Consider the following 19,028-nt stretch of genomic DNA (forward strand, 5'->3'; position numbering starts at 1 on the left):
TCCTTTCTTATCCCTTGTTCTTTAACACCTTACAAATGCTGGTTGGCTGAAGTGCCACCTATGCTGCCCCCGTGGTGTTGGTCAATGTCATGTCGTCCAGTGTGAGGTGTTAGCCAATGGTGACCCTGCCTCACACCAGCCAGTGGTGACCCTGCCTCACACCAGCCAGTGGTGACCCTGCCTCACACCAGCCAGTGGTGACCCTGCCCTACACCAGCCAGTGGTGACCCTGCCTCACATCAGCCAGTGGTGACCCTGCCTCACACCAGCCAGTGGTGACTCTGCCTCACACCAGCCACTGGTGACTCTGCCTCACACCACCTAGTGGGGACCCTGCCTCACACCAGTCCCACCTTCTCCGGAAACTCCCCACATTCTCTCGAACCTCTGAATTTCCGACAATTAATCCAGGCTTGTTGGGAGGTGCAGCTGAGGTCTGGTGGCCATGGGAGTGAGGGAGGAGGGCGGGCATGCAGGGAGGAGGAGGAGGAGTAGGAGGAGGCGGCAGGCGCGGGGAGCAAGGGGGTGGGGTGGGCCAGACAAGTGAGGTTGGGAAGAGGGGGAGCAACACACCAACAATGCACGCCACTGCACGCCCTTACCCTCCCCACCACCACCTCCACAAAGGCCCATCTCTACACCACACCCCCCTATCACAAGCCCCTCGTGGAGGCTGCGTTAGCCAGGGTTGGGCTAGGGTGAGGGCAGGCCGGCAGAGTGATGGCAGGGTGACGCGTGAGTACTGACAGGGTGATGGAATCAGATACGTAGGGTGATCGCATGATGATGTCACTATGTAAGATGGTTAGTGATAGGGTGAAGCCAATATGTGATGGCAGTGTGACAGAGTAGGCCCTGGGAGGAGTAGGGTACTGCTGACACCACTAGATGGTGGCAAGGCGATGAGTGATGGTACGGTGTCAGGATGACAACAGTTGGTAGCAAAACTTCGATATATAGCCACGCTTATAAGAATCATGCAGTTCACACAAGGAAACATATTTCGCTATAGCATATTTTTCTGGTACTTCTTAAGCCTTTAAGCACGGCGTTACGACCCTTGAGAACGACAGGACGACCCTGGAAAACGAAGATACGACTACTGAACACAACCGTATGATTTTTGGATACGAAAGCCTGGTGCTTGACATGACCAACCCCTAAGGATGAGGTCAAAGGCGAGGTCATGATATCCAAGGGTCGTTCCGTCGAGTTCAGGGTCGTGCCCTACCTGGCCCCTCATCACTGGTAGAGGTCGTTGACTCCAAGCCATTGGTGACTGTTTCTCGTAAACAGATTTTTGAGAAATTTTGAATAAGAAATTCTTAATGCCTTAAGATTCCCATGACGGAAAAGGTTAAAATGATGTCCGAGATGAGAGCAATCACCCTCTATTTCGGATTCCACTCCTTGGTGAAAAAAATACGTGAAGTTAGTTTACTTTTGTACGATACATAAATCCATGACCATTGATCCTGGAAGACCTCAGCAGTGTACGACGGGAACGTGGTGTGTACTCGTCTTGGAGTTCACATGACAGTGACTGGAGGCGACTTCCTGTCACGTGATATGAGAATTGTGCCAGGTCTCCCGTCCCCTACTTCCCTCTAAGGCACAAAAGTCTTGCATACCTCCAGTATGTCATGTGACAGCAGGAACAGGAGGTGTCTTAGGGACATTACGTGGCATGTCTGTGGAGTATGTCATGTCTCGTTACCCGCATGTCACATGACTGCTGGTGAAGGTTTCCCAAAGCACATCACATGGTAACATCCGAGGATTTTCCCATCCCATGGCAATAAATGAAGGTTTTTTCCCGCACATCACTTGGCAACAGTTGTCAGGTTTCTCCCAGCACATCACTTGGCAACATCTGAGGATTTTCCCAGCACATCACATGGCACCAGTTGTCAGGTTTCTCCCAGCACATCACATGGCAACAGTTGTCGGGTTTCTCCCAGCACATCACATGGCACCAGTTGTCAGGTTTCTCCCAGCACATCACATGGCAACAGTTGTCGGGTTTCTCCCAGCACATCACATGGCAACAGTTGTCGGGTTTCTCCCAGCACATCACATGGCAACAGTTGGGGCTTCCCCTGGCATGACACATGATAGCAATAGGAGGTTTGCCGCAGCAGGTCACAGGGCAGCGGTTGGAGGGTCCGCCACGCTCGTCATGTTAGATGGGAAGTATTTCTGTGCACAGACCTGCACCAAGAACACCCAGTGTCCTCAAAGCATCGGTCTTTATTCTGTTGAATCGTTCACGTTTGTGTTCCTCACGCTCGATAGATTATGAGTCCCTGTATGTAAGATGAAGTAGAGAAATCCTTTTTGACACATTCTAGATCAGTTATCTTGCTTGGCTGTAGGATAGTGATACCTCCATAGCAGTCATCTTGTCAGGATTCTACAACTTACTTATGCCCGACGATGGTTCCGGAGGTCTTCTCCTCCCACAGCCCGGTCTGGGACCTTACTGTGCTTTACATATGCATTACGATGGGCTAGGAGGCCTTCTACCTCCACAGCTCTGTCCGAGACCCTACGTAACCCTACTTATAGCTTACGAGGGTTTCGGGAGGCTGGAAATTGACCCAAAGATACGGCTCAGGACACGATACACATGAAAAGAATAACAAACGTGACTAATGACATTACTGTGGTCAATAAAATAACATAACAATAATTTCTAATAACAGCAAGAATTCATATGATGAAATGTCAAGCCGGACTCGTTCGAAACCTTTGGACTTCGGATTGAGGTGTCTTTGCGAAACCGGTTCCCGGTCTCTGCAGGTTCGAGAGCAGAGTTCACTTGAGACCTCGCGAATTTCATCCTGTATTAATAGTTCAGCAGGAGGAATTCATCGCCATTCCTTTCCAAGATAACGTAACCCAACCTAATACCTACACTCAAGCTGACCAAACACCTAACACAGTCTAAACGCGCGTTGCGAAATATCACTTGAGTTCAGCTCTGGCCGTTTCTTAGCCGTCAGAATTGGGAACTGGTTACTACCGGTTCTGAGGACATTCCTAAAAATAAAAATAAGCAACTGGGGAGGACACAGCCGGCCAGCCCGCTGGATGGATGGACAAACACAAAAACGCTCCTGCTGAAAACTGCGTCCAAGTTTTCTAAAGAATGACGTATATACAGAGGACCATGTAAACACTGACCTACAACATTCCTGTATCTTGAGAGTTCAAGATGGATGTATACAGATACAAGTCAACAAATTGTCCCAAAGGTTATGTACGACAAATCTTACGTCCCTATAACGCCCCCATGAGTAAATGATACGTACCTCACCGTCAGATCATGGATCAGCCACACCAACAGAACAAATGATGCGGGAGGGAGAGGATGGGTTCAATAGCAAGGGAGGGGGAGGGTACAGAAGGGAGAGGCAGGATACAGTAGGGAGGGGGAGGGTACAGAAGGGAGAGGCAGGATACAGTAGGGAGGGGGAAGGTTACAGAAGGGAGACTCTCACAGCAGGATTCTATATATCTCATCTGCTCAATACATTCTTGTGGTCTTGCATCTCGTGGCTTATAGATCATAATGAATATCAAGTTTAAAATTTCAGTTACGATTACAAATATTAATGGTACGTCAACTGAGTAATTACGAAGAACCGATGCTGTAAGAGGGTCTTGAAAATACATTAATTCCTCCACATGTCCTGCCTTAACCTGTCGCACCTGTACTGGTTGCACCGCAAAATCCAGACCTCACTGTCCATGTACCACTTTATGTGAGTTTCAGAGAACGATGCAAACACTGCAACTGTCTCAGTAAACCACTTATAAATAACAATTTATCTGTGAGGGATTTAATTTACGACATATCGGTATATGTGACGGAAATTACAATACAGCTGATGGACTGTCTTCTGTTGTTCTGTCCTGTTCCAAGTGTCAACGTGGTCGAGTCCCTGTTGTGTCCTTTGATGTAAGTTCTCATATCCTTTACCACCATGTACGGTGCAGCAAGCGATACTGCTTCCTCTGGCAGTTCTCATCAGCTTTTCAAAGAAGAGAAGGAATGCAGAGTTGAATCGTCACTTTGTGAGTTCGATTTGTTATATGTTGAAGAAATGAAATCGTTGATAACTGGAAAGATACTCTGGCGAATGTTGTATGTCATTCCCTGCACCTTTACTCACGATGCTCACTGCGGAAAGAGACATCGTCAAATGCATCTTTACTACGGTCATACATAGACCTAAATTCACCTCATCCTTAACAAATGCGTCTTATCGTAACGATGCAGGCAAAAGCATATCCCAGTCACAGCCATCTTGGGTAAAGACGATAGAAATGAGGAAAAAAGACTATTTTAGAAGTTTAAAAGTTAAAAAGATTATAGAAGGAGGGAAAGATAAATGACAGAGGAGAATTCCACAGCTCCGCTGTATGAAGCAAGGAGGTATCACAACGGTCAATCCCCGTGTGGCTGATCTCTACACATAAGTTATAAGAAGCAGCAACAAGACGCGTGCCGAGTGTCCAAGTCCCAGGAGCTGGGGTACATGCAGAGATAAGAGCTGGAAAGAGAGAGAAAAAAACAGAACAGGTGGAGAGGATGTAAGAGAGGGTGCAGTGAGGAGGAGGGGGTACAGTGGGAAGGATATGGGAAGGGGAGTGTAGAGGGGAGGATAGTTCTGGGAATCACGTCAGTACGGTAGTACTGCTCCGGCTGGTTATTGTCTACAGCCTACAGATGGTGGTATCAAGGAATCATGACATATGGTGACAGTGGTGGTGCTGGCGGTGGCCTTGTGGTGGTGGAAGCAGGTTAGGTTAAAAGTGGCGCTGGTGGTGGCTGTGATCGTCGTGGTTTTGATGGTGGCAGTGGTGGTTGTGGTTGTGATCGTGGTGGTGGTTGTGATATTTGTGATGGTGGTGGTTTTGTTATAAATGTAATTGTTATTACCTATCTGTGCATGCGTGGAGGAACCTTTGTACTGGTAGGGCCCTATCCATTACCCCAGCATGTTTATCACACAGACTTGACCATTTTCCAATAATGTTCTCAATTACTAACTCTTTAGTTAGCTCGTTCCACGTGTCCACAACCCTGTTGCTGAAGAAATGCTCCCTCACGTACCTCAGTACACTTCTCTTACCCAACGTTCAATTATACACACTCTTGTTCCCGATTTCTTCCGACTTCAAACAACTGTTCTGTGTTACGTTCTCATGACCTCCACGGAGTACGCATTTAAGTCAACATTTCTCTCATCTTTTTTTTTTTCTACCACAGAGATGATGGATGGTTTCCCTCCTCTCTTCGTAACTCTTTCCAGTATTTCCCGATACCGTTCTTGTTGCATGTCTTTATATCCTCTCCAGAAGTTCTATGTAATTCCTGAAAAAAAAAAAAAATTACTGTTGCGGTATATTCCACTTGGATTCGACTGCACATCGTGTAGATCTTCCTCACTATTCCACTGACTATGTAACTGAATGCAATCTAGATCAGACTATAGTTTGCCAACCTCACGAGCCTTCTGACCTTATATTTTGGCGACAAGTTTGGCTTGATGTCAACTTCTAGGCGAGTACGATTCTTTGGAATCATTTCCTCTCATATGGTGTTCACATTCAGGTCTCGTTAATAACCTTCTTATACAAATAACTTTGCATGTGTCAAGGTTAAATTTCACGAGTTATTTGTTCAACCACTGCTGCAGTTTATCTGGGTGTCATCGCAGTATTTCGTAGTCCTTGTTACTTTCCCCTCCCTTCATAACTTGTTTGTCTCGTTTGGCAAATCATTTCCATAGCTCAGAAACATCAGAGGCATCAACCAACAACGAGTCCTGAGAAGTCCTAGTGGTCACCTTCAGCCTGACTGAAGAGGTTCCTCTAATGTGTTCTCGGTTCCCACAGTTAGACAGCTGTCTGTCTATCCCTGCCCAGAGCCCTCGTCTTGCACCTCAGACGTTGGACCAAATTCATCGTCATTCTTGTGGTGGACAGCATCAAAGGCCTTTTGGCACATTCTGGCACTCAGAACTATACAATCCAACCCCCCATAATTTTTCTTCCGAGGATATTAATTACTCTCACAATATTCTGACGGATTCATCCAGTATGATCTATCATTTCCGAATCCATTTCGTCTCCCACTTAAGTAACTCGAGTTGGTCAAGAAATCCTCCACCTGCTTCCTGTTGATTTCCTCTAGTGTCCTGCAGGCTTTTGTGGAGGCGGCTTTGCAGTGACTGGTGGTGGTGGATAGTCTCCCAGCTCTGTGCTGAGAGGAGTGGTTGTGGTGGCGGTGGTGGCAATAACATAGATAAAGACCATGGTAATGGCAATCATCAAGGTACATTACCTGCGCTCAACATAGCCAAAAAGGAAATTGCGCTCAAAATTCAGGAAGACTTAAACATTGCAAAAAATGACTGGAGCAATGGAGGACTTTGTGGAAAAAAAAAAAAGATTAGTGCTTTTCCTACGTGGTCATCACCAAGTGAAGACTCTCCTGGCCTTATCTTAATTCGTCCAACACGGAGTGGCCAGCCTCGGCCTGTCAGCAGTAGTCTGATCAGGAAGGAGTGTTCCATCATGTTCATCAACTGAAGTCTGGTAAGGAACATTCTACCACGTTTTATCAATTTGAGTCTTGGTTAAGGTGTTCTAAAACGTCTAATTGTACGTGTAATATAGTCTGATGCGTCCTGACATATCTGGTATCAAGATAAGGCTTGTCCAGGCTCTCCCAAATACGTACAAAATGAAGTGAAACTCGTCAGGGTAGTTTTGATATGTCTAACATGAACAGCAGGAAGGCACGTGTGTTTTGAAACATCAAAAATCAGGTGCAAGTTGGTTCTCCGTGTTTTGACACGTACAACACGAGGTATTAGTAGGTCAAGAGTGTTCAAAAACGCCCAACATTGAAGCTACACCTGGGCAGGAGTGTTCTAACGCGCTCAGCATGACACTATAGCTGATCTGAGGTGTTCTACCACGCCTGTCAAAAAGCCATAGGTAGTCAGGGGTGTTCTACCCCAGGAGAAGGCTGGTGGTTGGTAACCTCACATGCCTGTAATTTAACCAGTCGGGCCCACGGGTCGCCAGCCGCGGACCAACACGGCCGTCCCGGACCCCAAGAACCCTTCCCTTCCTTTCCTCCATCGCCCCTTCAACCCTCCTCCCTCCCGCATGCCATCGCCTCACCCCCGTCAACCTGTTGCAGCGGTACGGTACAGGCAACATCGCCACCTCCTCGGGCATCGTCCCACGTCCATCGGATCATCTGCTGTATAGTTTTATTACACAGTAACCAACTACCCAGAAGGCTGAGCGACACATGAGTCCAGTACGTCAGTACAATGTCTTTCCCACTCCTGTAAACCAAACTACACGTCCCAACACTCCCAGCCTCATCACAGTACGTCATACACGTCCAGGGAAACCGTCAAGGTCCATTGTCTGCTTACTAAACCACTGAGGACGAGATTTCAGATTCTGAGGCACTTTGATTAGACTTCCAGGTGCGTTGATATCCCTACTGTGGTAACACGGTGGACAGAACCACCACAGCAACAAGTACTCACGCTTTGGGTTATGGTTTACCACCGGCAGGTGGCGAAGGAGGGACAACACGTGTGTCCATATACCCATAGAAAAAAATTTAGGTTTCATCCCAGAAAACTTGAATGCATGTCTTGCTTGTTCCAGCGCACGTCTTTGCCTTCTTCCTCTAACATCCCCAAAGAACAAGGCATTATTAGCTTCTAGTCCGCCTCCTTCCGTATTTGTGACTCGGCTCACTCTTCTCTTAAGAATGAACTTCTGAAATTTGAAATCAGAATTTCTTTCCACGCGCGGAATGACTTTTTTATGGTATGTATTTGCCTGTTCTTGTATGTCTGTCTTTGTGTGTGAGATGGAAATCTGCGACGTAATTGTACAGCGAAACGTTTGTTCTGTATCATTACTCAACCTTGCGATAGAAGACTCTTTTTCAAGCGGCTGGAATACCTGTTTGTCGTGGAGGCTGCAGCGAGTAGCGGCTCCTGAAAATCCATCCAGTACGTCTTCCTTCACTGTGGAGTTCCAGTCTGAATAATCGGTTATAATTCCTTCGAGAGTTAAGGAGGTATATCCTTTACCCGTCTAAGGATGAGAGGGTATTCCCTTTATCTATCGAAGGGAAGTGAGTATTTCTTTTCCCGTCTAAGGACATGGGTGTATTTCCCTCACCCGTCCAAGCAAAGCGTAAGGAGGAAGCCAACACGAAGACGCGGATGAGTATCTAGCAAAACCGTAGGACTCCCTCCACTCCTGGTGATGAGTAGCGTTGGTTCCTGGTGAGGCAGGACGCTTGCTTCAGGTACTGCTGATTTATAGATATATTTTCCGGTGGAGAGAAAATGGTAGTGTTAAGAGGACAAAGATGGGTCCGGTGGGGAGAATATGATAGTGCTAAGGGGGAGAGAGATGGGGAGACTTTTGACAGAGGCAGCAAGAGAGACTGGGAGTGGACAGTGTACACAGCGAGTGTGGAGGGTGAAGGGGAGTGGGTGTTGCCCCTGTGGGTCCATGGGTGACGTGGCGGCGCGCCCTGTGGAAGGGGGCGCGGGGCCGGGGTCCCGGGCCCGAACCCCCCACCCCCCAACACCCTCCCTATGGCCTGGGGCTGCCACCCCCCAGCCCAGCCCGGCAGCCCAGCCAACACCACCCAGTCATTACAAGGGCCCGCAGGGGTGCCCGTCCCTTCCGCGGACCCCAGCCTTCAGGTTTATGGCGTCTGGCTGTAGGTAGGTTGGTAGGGAGGTATTCGTACCGGCGATAAATCCTTCCCGCGGTACAACCGGTACAGCTGAGCAGCACGTGGTACCTGGCCGCCATGAACCACCTGCGCCGCGTGATCACCACCTGCCTCCTCAGCTGGTACAGGAGGGTGGGAGGCAGACTGGAGGTGGTGACCGCTGCCGCTCTTGTATGAGGCCGCGGGCCCATGCCCTAACACCCACCCACTCTCATACCCTCCACGCTCTCCCATCCTGCCTCTCACCCAGCTGTATTCACGTACACTTCTGTATCAGATTCCCAAGACAGAGACGCAATATTTCTCTTCAGCCAGCGGCGGCCCCGCCGTCAGCAGAGGCGGCGCCATCCAGGGGAGCGGGGCTGGGGTAGCAGCGGTTCTCCTACTTCCCCAGCAGGACAGGCGACGCACGTCCCGCCCCACCTGTCTCCCTCCCTCTCTCCCACCCTCCAACACCCACCCCAACACTGCCGCACCATCCCTTCCTTTTCCGCTGTTCTTCTCATATCATACACCCAGTATTTCCCTTGTGTATTCTCAGTGTTGTCTACACACCCATCACTACCAACATTCACATGCACCGAGGCGACCCAAATGTTGATACAGTTGTCTATTCCGGATATTTTGAGAAGACTGCACTTGCTGATGTAATTGTTTTGATCTCGTAAAACCTGAGCGGAATATCCAAAATTTATCCTTAATGTCATACTTTCACCCGAACTACTTTCACTCAAACTCTGGCTCCGACAAGCTTCTGCCCTGGACGCCAGTCTTTCCCCTGCCCCACCTACTACTGCTGTAGCCGCAAGGAACATCACCTTCACACCGTGTTCACAGTAACCTGCAATACTTCACATATAGTTAATGTCCAATAATCTGCACGACTTGAACTGTTTACAGCTATTTTGAAAGGTATCAAAAACAAAATCATGGACATGGAAACGTACATACACTGTTACACTTTCTTTTTACATTTAACTGCGTGACACACTCTCTCTCTCTCTCTCTCTCTCTCTCTCTCTCTCTCTATATATATATATATATATATATATATATATATATATATATATAGGAGGATCACACTTTAGTGTGCGTGCCACAGGCTTCCCCGGTACAACCCCATCATTATTATTCACTTTCAGCCTCGTTTACAATCAAGTGCCATTTCCATGTCTCCTGCAGCATTTCTACGATCTTCCAGGAGGTCACCGTTACATACCCTGGTACTGGCCACGTCTGCCACAAGCACTGCGACAGATGGCTAACTTGGAGCGTACGAACCCTCAGCGACGGTGAGCTACGCGGCGAAACTTAAGAAGGTACGTTATGATGAGCTGTACATCAGCACATGTGCTGCACACCACCGGGGCTGACCCTGGTATCTCCGGCCAGGACTGTACCGACCCTACAGGGCCACACCCTCACTGTCCAAGCACCACACCCAAGCCAACCTGCGCAATCGCCATGCCTGCAAGATCTTGCTGTTCCTTGCATAACCGCTCACGCAAGAGCTAGGCTAGGCTAGGCTAAGCGGCGGACGGGCCCGTAGCGGCCCTGGCCTCGCCTTCCCTTCCTCCCAAGCCTCCGTCCCTGGTAATTATATACCTGTGGCTACAGGTGAACCACTGGCAGTACAGACCTGTGGATGTGGGAGAGCAACAAACAACAAAGGGGACTGTGTGGTGGAGGCAGTACCAGCATGGCTGCCCCCTCTCGTCCGGGTGGCTGCTGCCAGGCTGCCTCACCCCGCCACAATCTTCTCGTTCAAGACACACGTGGTTAACCCGCCCTCCACTAATGACCAATTACGCTGAACTAACTACATATTATGACAACATTGTTATAACAAGCTACAGCCTCATCGCTACCACGAGGCGTCTACCCACTCTGGGAAAACTTGTCATAAACGTGAGGCTTGGCTTCGAAATAAGCGGCCAAGGTGGCTAGGGAGGGTCTCGTCCCGTAGCCCCCCTCCTCGGACATCCTTCATTCCTGTGCTGTCCCGAAGGACCTTTTATCTACCCCCTGCCTGTATATGAAAAAAAAAGGTAAGGGGCACAGCGTCCAGCCCTAGGGTGGGCCCGGTGGGTAAGGGAGGGGAGGGGGCGGCGGCTGAGGCAGGCGTGGGGTAGGGGGGTCGGCTAGCCCTTCACTGGACCCCACCCGTCCCTCAGCTCCGCTCCGCCTCCCTCCTACCGTTTCATCACACTGGTGCTCTCTGCTGTAATCCTCCACTTCGTAATTTCCAAGTTTTTCGTCTTCACAACTCTTCATAACCCACGTACAAGTCCAGTTTTCCCACTAATGTTGTTGTGAGTCACTTGTGCCTCCGATAGTCGCTGGTAGCGGGGCTAGCAACCCGGCCCTCCACACGCACGGGCATTTTCCTCACCACACGGCATCGCAATTTCCTCTAATACCGTCCCCTTGCCTGGGTCAGCCAGGCCCCTGGTCCACAGCATCGCCGCTCAGGACGAGTTACCCTGGCAGACGGATCGCGCCTGTGTTATCCACTGCCTAACGTCCCGATCCTTTTGAAGATTAATTTTCATTCGTAATTCCAGTGAATTACATCCAGTGGTATACAGAAGCATTTCGTTTCATACCAAAAACCTAACCCAGTGAAATTAGCGTTGATAATGTCTATTTCTGAACACATGGCGAATGGAAACAATGATCTTTGTTCCATACGGACAACCAACACATTAAATAAGTTGGTGTCAACTATAATGTGTAGATATGATGTGAGGATGATCAACAAACAGAGGCGTCATGAGGGTGGCGGCTGGTTGGGCCCCATGACAGCCAGCCAAGTCCACTGGTGGTCGTGGTGCTACAAAACTCAAGACCTTAAGGTCCACCCTTATAACAGGAATACCAGTGATGACTCGCATGGGAATCAAAACACATGGAAATTCGAGTCACTCCTAAACCCCTTCTTGGGTGGTGATATAAACCATGACTCGTAATAAACTGTAGGGAAGATCTGCCAGCAGCGGGTCACAGACGGTTTGTTATTATAGATAACAAATCTAAAGCCACACAAAAAAAGAGAGGAAGTACGTAAGGGTAATTACAGTAATTTCTCGTCGTTATTTGCGAGTTATTTTATCAAAACGTGGCTGACTCCACGTGGCATCCAGCAGGGTGATTGGTCAAAGGTCATCTGTTTGTGTAGGGGGAATGAGACGGAGGGGTAGACTGCGGCCACGAAAAATGACCAAAAGTTTTATAATTTTTCAGAAAAAAAAAAAAGTTTTGCGTCAACGTGGAATTCTCATCACCAAGAACACGGTGGTACGACTCCTGAGCACGGCGATGGGAGTACTGAACAAGGTCGTACGACTCCTGAGCACGGCGGTACGACTCCTGAGCACGGGAGAACAACCCTTTGACATACTAGCAATTCCTTTGACCCAACAGCCCGTCAGAACACCTCTTAAAATTAACTTTAATGAATAATCCTTTCACCATTTTCCCCTCTCATTTTCAGTAATGACCCATCTCTTCATAGCACGGAAGCGAACGTCTTCCTAAATCTTCATGGAAGGTGAAGATACGAGTGAGAGACAATTCTGTTGACTCATCGAGTGTAGCGGGGATGGCCAGGATTACTCCAGGTCTAGCCAGGGTTAGAGGATGAGCCGGGATGATCATGAATGTTACCAGGATTACTCTGGGTGTTGCCAGGATAATGTGGACACTTCCAAATCCTGTGTATCATTCGCCCTGTCATTGCAACTACCACTCTATCCCCAGGCTGCAGGTGTACTACTGTAAACTGATCAGGTTTACATACCAGAAGTTCACAAGAGAGAACGTTCTCAGTCAACTCATTCAGTGCCTAATTATAAGCAATACTTTCACACAAGGAACAATCCCACAGTTATCCCCGTCAGGGGTCACTTTCTCAAAATGGAAATAAATATGTCAACCTTTTCCTGAAATGTTATCAATCTTATCGAGACATGCAACACGTAGTTGGTGATAACAATGCACGCTGGGTCTCCCAATTTTTAAATGTATCAGGTTAGGAGAGGGTAAAAATCTTGCACCCCATGGAAACCATTGACGAAGTGTTTACCAAACACCATGAATATTTCCACAGTAGGTGGACAAGCAATATTACGACACAGAAAATGAAGATCAACACAATCATCATACGACCTTATTAGCTTCATGTACGTCATCTTTCATTCCGAAGCTTCGTATTTACTTTCCGAACTTGCTCGACGGTCTGGAACCTGATGGCAATGCTGCTTTACTGATCAGTACAATTCAAGCTGTCTGAAGCTTCGCTCCACAGGTCTCCATACCCTCCTGGCTCATATGGTAAACTTGAGAAGGCGGGTTTGCCAGAGTATTCAACATTTTTTCTGGTTAGTTTGCCTGTTCGAGGCTGGGCGCTAGTGCATCACAGACCCCGAATAGTGACTCGTTTTCTCTTATCAACTGCATGAAGCTTTTGCTTCTCACCCACACAAATACACAAGCACACCAATACACTCGGCTGCAGAATTCCCTGCCCACAGTCGGTAATGACGCACACCCACCTACATATCCAACCCAGCTCACCGTCATCTTAAGCTCTAGCCAGTTACAATTATGACCTTCCAGTTATAACTATGTACTTCAAGCCGAATGGCTGCCTAAAATCGACAAACTGTTGTCTATCTATACATGATCCTACACACACACACACACACACACACACACCAGGCTTTACTCTTTTCATCGGTTAACGATGGTTCCGCCGTCACTTGCAGGTGCAACCTGGTGACACACTACCGTACTCCGCCCGAGATGACACCAAGAGAGGCGGTGTCACTGTCAGCTGACAAAAGAATCTACAGTTTCGTTGAAGAACTCACTTCGGTGTTCACCCTGTCCCTGCTACCGTGTGCAGTGCAGCCTTGAAGCTAAAGGCGTCCCTGGACCCTTTCGTGAGAGGGAATCTACGGTTTTACATTGTCCACCATCATACAGTTTCTTACACTCATGTGATGCCTATATAACCATGTCCTCAGCCATCTTTTCCATTTATCCGCCACTCTTATGCCAGAAAACCATTTTCTACATTCTTTAACGAGTCTCTTAATCTAATGTTATGTCATATGGTTTTAAAAAACTTGATGGTTGTGACCAAATCCCTCTTCATTCTTCTGCCTTCCAACGTGGGCAAATCTACGCCTCTATAACCTTTCTCCGTAACTCTTATTCCTAGGTCCGTCTTTGTTTCTCTCCTCTAGACCTTCTCTATTAGCTTCATGCTTTCTTAGGTGCGGTGACCAAACGTGAGAAGCATATTCTAGTTTGGGCCTCATGTAGGATATGAACAACTTGCTAAATATTTCCTTATCCATCAACGTGAAAGCTATTCCTCTAATATATGAGCCAGAAGCCAGACTGTGTCCTTAACAACTATCGTAACGTGGGAATCTGTTGACAAGTTATGGATGATGTCGACTCTTCATATACAGAATCCTGAAGCTTATATCCTGCTGGATAACAATAATACTGAGACCTTCTTTCGCTTTGTTTCATCCTCATCACTTAACATTTGCTTGAATTGAATTTCAGTGACCATATATCATACTAACTTTGCAGTCTAGATCTTCTTATTGAGTTGATGCAATCCTTCCCTTTTTCACTTCCCTCATGACCTATGCATTATCTGCTGACATGTCTAATTTTCAGTCCAAACCTTCAGGCAAGTGTGTGTGTGTGTGTGTGTGTGTGTGTGTGTGTGTGTGTGTGTGTGTGATAACTGATTACTTTTTGTGCATTTCATTTGTTAGAATAAATCTTGATTTCATGGGTAATCACAAACGTCTCTACAGATATCTACACACATATATAAACACATGCATACATGATACTTGCTTGTGCATTACGTGGTGGATATTCTCCCCTTCTGAGGATCTCTCTCAAGATATTTTGACTAATATGAAGTTTGATGAATGTTTATATTTTGCACTTTCATCACTTACTTCAATGATGAGGAAATGCTTCTTTACTTAATTATCAACCCTTGTCATAATCCTTTTTTTTGTAACTGATGTTTCTTATTTTCCTGGTGCTTGGTCATATATACTCCCGAGGTGTGTGTGTGTGTGTGTGTTTCTTTCATTTAACACAATTCTAAAACAGTAACCATCTAAGATGATGCGATACACAAATGAAAATCAACCCATCTCTAACATTATAATCCTAAATTAGAAAAAAATAAATGATTTTCACTCCATCCCTTTTCGTAGGCTAGCCCATGCGAGGTAAGCAGATACCATTATGTTGGCTTTACTTACAGTCAAGACGTGAGAGATGAATTAGCTGACACAATCAAACCTCCAGAAGTTCATTTGGATAGTTCTACAATAACACGAGTCACAAAGTGTGTGGCACGTTGACAATAGAAATATCCTTATTTTGTTTGATGTTTCGATTTACCTGTACAGAGTTGTGAACATGATGTCCGGCGTGTATGGTCTTAACAACTGTTGTCATCTTTGGGTAAATAGGGGACGGATATTCGTGTTTCTGTCCACGTCTTCATCATGTACGGGTAGTTGTGTCTTTAGCTACGGACGGACGTGCAGTGGAACCCCCCGACTTGAAAAACTTCTCAGTTTCGTCTAGTTCGGAGCTTTGATGGAAACGTTTCATGCTACGTATGACTCAGAACACGCCTTATACGACAATTGAAATTTGGCACTTTGGTACTTAAAGTGTCAGAAACATTAGCGTGATCGTATGATCGTAAGATTTATAAATGCAGTATGGGATTATTAGACCTGATTAAAGAAAATGAATATACATTATATACTTACCTAATTTATGTTCGACGTGTCTATAGCAACAGTAAGGATAAATTGTGTCCTGTTGGGCCAGGGATTCACAAGTGGTTGATCGTCGAGAGAAATCCAGTAATCATAACACCACTGCCAGGCGCACGCCATAAATATCTAGACATGCCACAAAACTATCGTTCCAATACAATCGTACAGATATACGATGGTTGCCGATGTGTCCAAATACTACCCTTGAAATCTAGCGATACTATAAATGACGTCTTGAACAGAGTGCACCACAGGATCGACTTGAAGGTGCTGCTATTGTCCTCCTGACTAAAACACCAACGAATAGGAACAGCGAACCCTGGGTTGGGGTTACACTATCTCAGGTTTATAAACTCTGATAAGGTTAGGTTACATAACTGATATCTAAAGGGGACCCAAATATCATCGGTAGCCTATACCATGGAGGCAATAGTTGGACGGGATCCCTCCAATACTTCTACACTTTCATTTTCGGTGTACCCAAGGGAACCACGACGTAAACAATGGAGAAAAAAACCACACTAGTGGCAACGAACATCACACGGTCTTACCTGAAGCTCTGCCTTTTAAATATCCACACAAATTAGAGTAATCCAGTTCATAACATTAAGACACCAACAGAGAACACGCCAGTTTGTGCTAAGGGACGACTACACACTGGTTGGGGGTTTCACGCTTTGCTTTGGTCGAGCGGGGAACCCTCCGAGCCAGCGCCGCACTGTAGAATATATATTTCTTATTTTATTTTACTAAAACTAGCCCTGATGTTACCATCGGATGCAGAGCTATGACCATGAGATGCACGGTACGATACCTGCCACCGGTGTTGCTTCGAAACAAACGTTGGTTTTAAATGAAGCAAGTTTTGTTTTGGGAAGGAACTGGCAACATTTCGTTCCCAGAACGTTGACATATTGGGAGCACGAAATTGTTGGACTTTAAATCCGGTCCTTGTTCGCGATGGTAAACAACAGTGTGACACGTGAGTGTAGGTACTGCACGAGACGTGAGGGCCACCGCCAAAGTATAACGTGTCTTAAGACAGAACGAACGAGTAATGGGAAAACTGCGCGACATCCTACCACCATGGCCGGGGGCGTCGAGCAGGGGTCGAAGAGGAGGTCGGGGGGGATAGGGAGGAGCAGGGGGAGGGGGGAGGAAGGGGGGCGTGTGAGGGGGCGTCGGCGGCGGCGGTGGTCAGGGGGGGCTAGGGGGGCCTCCACCTAAACGCACACGGGGGGCCAACAAAGGGGGGCGCGCGGCAACCGTTACACCCATGATGGAGGGAGATGGTTGACATCAGCAGACAGGGTGACCCAACACCTCCCCCTGCAGGAACCCACGTCTTGGGATATTATCTTCTCTCGCTGCCTTACCCTCGAGCAGACTTTGCTGTCATACCCTCGAGCAGACTTTGCTAAAAATTGCTTCATTAATCAATAAAATCTTTGTCAGATATCTAATCAAACAGAAGCAACAGTAAAAACATTACAATAGGTAAGGGGCGCTTGAGATAATGTCCCGGAATCTGACTTCTCTCGAGCGGTTGGCGCTATAGAGTGTCTGGTCCTTGGGTAATAACAAGGTTCTGTACGCTGTTACGTCACAGCGGTGGTTAGGGTCCGAATTTGTAGTAAATCAACCGAGAGGGAGGCCGGCAGTCTTCTTTGAGACTCGCTGGCTCTCCAGGATTCTCCTCTCCATAAGTACACCACCATCCTAGCGACTGCACAGAAGTACTTACTTACGTCCGGTAAACATATCCAACACTGACAACAGGATGACGGAAGATCTGTCTTATTGCAAGAGATCTCCGTCTCTTAATAAGAGGTTAAGGTAAACGCACATATCGTCTGTTATCTACGTTGTGTGACGCAGACTATCTAAATACGTGGCCTGATGATATCTCCCCGATCGCAGTGCCCCGGTAATCATGGTTTTGGCTTCAAGAGTTCACACAGTCTGGCCTACGGAGGTTGGCCGGTCAGAACTGCAGCACATCACAATGTGGTATACCCATAGGGGTTAAAAAATACTGTCTGGCCGCGCCCGTTCCCCATCACCATTACAGAGGGATTTCACGCTTAGTTCTCGACCTTCACTCTTGTGGGTGAGGTGTGTGTGTGTGTGTGTGTGTGTGTGTGGATCTAAGGGGCTCCCAGGACCCACCGGCCTGCCTACCTTTGGCTACACGCTGGGAAAATCCTCCCGTGGATTATGACGGCATGAGGTGTGTGGAGGAGGCTCGCCCACGGGGCAAGAGGTGTGTGAGGGAGGCCAGCCCATACGGCAGGGATACCCGTCCCACACCTGTATAGGGAGCGCCCACCAGCCAGTTGGCATCCTGTCACGCCCTCTGTGGGAATATCCTGATCAGTATGGAAGCTGTGCGTATAATGAGCGACTGAATGTGGTGGCGGCGAGTGCCGCGCCTGGCCCCCCAGCCAGGGAGTACTTCCCGTAGATGCACAATAACTTTATAAGACTTCGGTGGTGATATGGCCAGGACTGGGCGGCAGGGCGGGACGGTAGGGTCGGAGAAGACCCCCCGCCCGCCTTGGAAACAATACGGCCGGAAACCAGGCTATAGTTGGTCCTCGACTGGAGGACATATGGTCAAAAGCCCCATCCTTAGCTACCACTCGACCTGGAATAGTATTCAACATGGAGTAACGCTCGACCTGGGCTATCACTTACCTGGGGTAGTAACTCGACCATTATTATTAGCACTCGACCTAGACTACCACTCGATCTGGCGCAAAATGGACGGACAAATGAAAATGCCAAGCACTCCACCCCATACCATGACCATGATTCGACCTCACACCCTAAGGAAGGGCACCAACTGTGGTATTCACTCGACTCATTGGCATTGGAGTGCAGGGCGAGCTACCGAGATAAGGCAGATTCTCACATGCTTGACGCACTTGCCACAGTCGAACCGACTGAAGCTTTACGACTCACACGGCAACTGGCGAAATTTTCCTCAGATTTTGGTTCGCGTTGGACGGACTCGCGTCATGAATTTCGCTCAGCAAGACCGAATTCAAGATGGAGCTGATGATGGACTGAAGATTTTCTTTTACTGATTGTTGCACTCTGATTGGTTTGGAATGTGCTTGATTTTCTTCGTTCGAGGAATGTTGTTTGTCGAAGGGCAAAGGGCGTATTTAGAGACGAGATGGACTGATATAAGTAGTTAAAAGTTGTATTTCAAATGACTGAAAATCTATGCATTTTCTTATTTCCTATGTGCAACCTTCGTCAGATGGTTTTGCGAAGACTGTAGAGACGGAACTCCAATGAGGAACAGATGAATGGTTACTTAAGTTAGCAGGACCCACCCGGATATCTTGATCTGTCTTTGCTTAAAGACACATCACTACAACATG

At 47.6% G+C, this 19,028-nt stretch overlaps 1 protein-coding gene across 4 annotated transcripts in view; it reads right to left on the reverse strand.

Annotated features, from left to right (window-relative positions):
- Nucleotides 1–19,028, reverse strand: part of LOC139757081 (uncharacterized) — a 51,130-nt gene that overhangs the window by 22,759 nt on the left and 9,343 nt on the right. Inside the window, exon 1 of one of the 4 annotated variants that reach the window (XM_071677132.1) lies at nt 16,188–16,336. The exons of 1 other annotated variant lie outside the window; for it this stretch is intronic. Coding sequence is in view for 1 of the 3 variants with exons in the window: in XM_071677131.1 (XP_071533232.1) it covers nt 15,248–15,267 (20 nt within the window). In the remaining 2 variants the exon portion in view is untranslated. Of the gene's footprint in view, nt 1–15,247; nt 15,399–15,627; nt 15,953–16,187; nt 16,337–19,028 lie in introns of those variants that run through there. 2 more of the 4 variants (XM_071677133.1, XM_071677131.1) reach the window with 2 other exon arrangements.

Source organism: Panulirus ornatus, chromosome 24, assembly GCF_036320965.1.
Source record: "Panulirus ornatus isolate Po-2019 chromosome 24, ASM3632096v1, whole genome shotgun sequence".
In the NCBI taxonomy this organism is placed as follows: domain Eukaryota; kingdom Metazoa; phylum Arthropoda; class Malacostraca; order Decapoda; family Palinuridae; genus Panulirus; species Panulirus ornatus.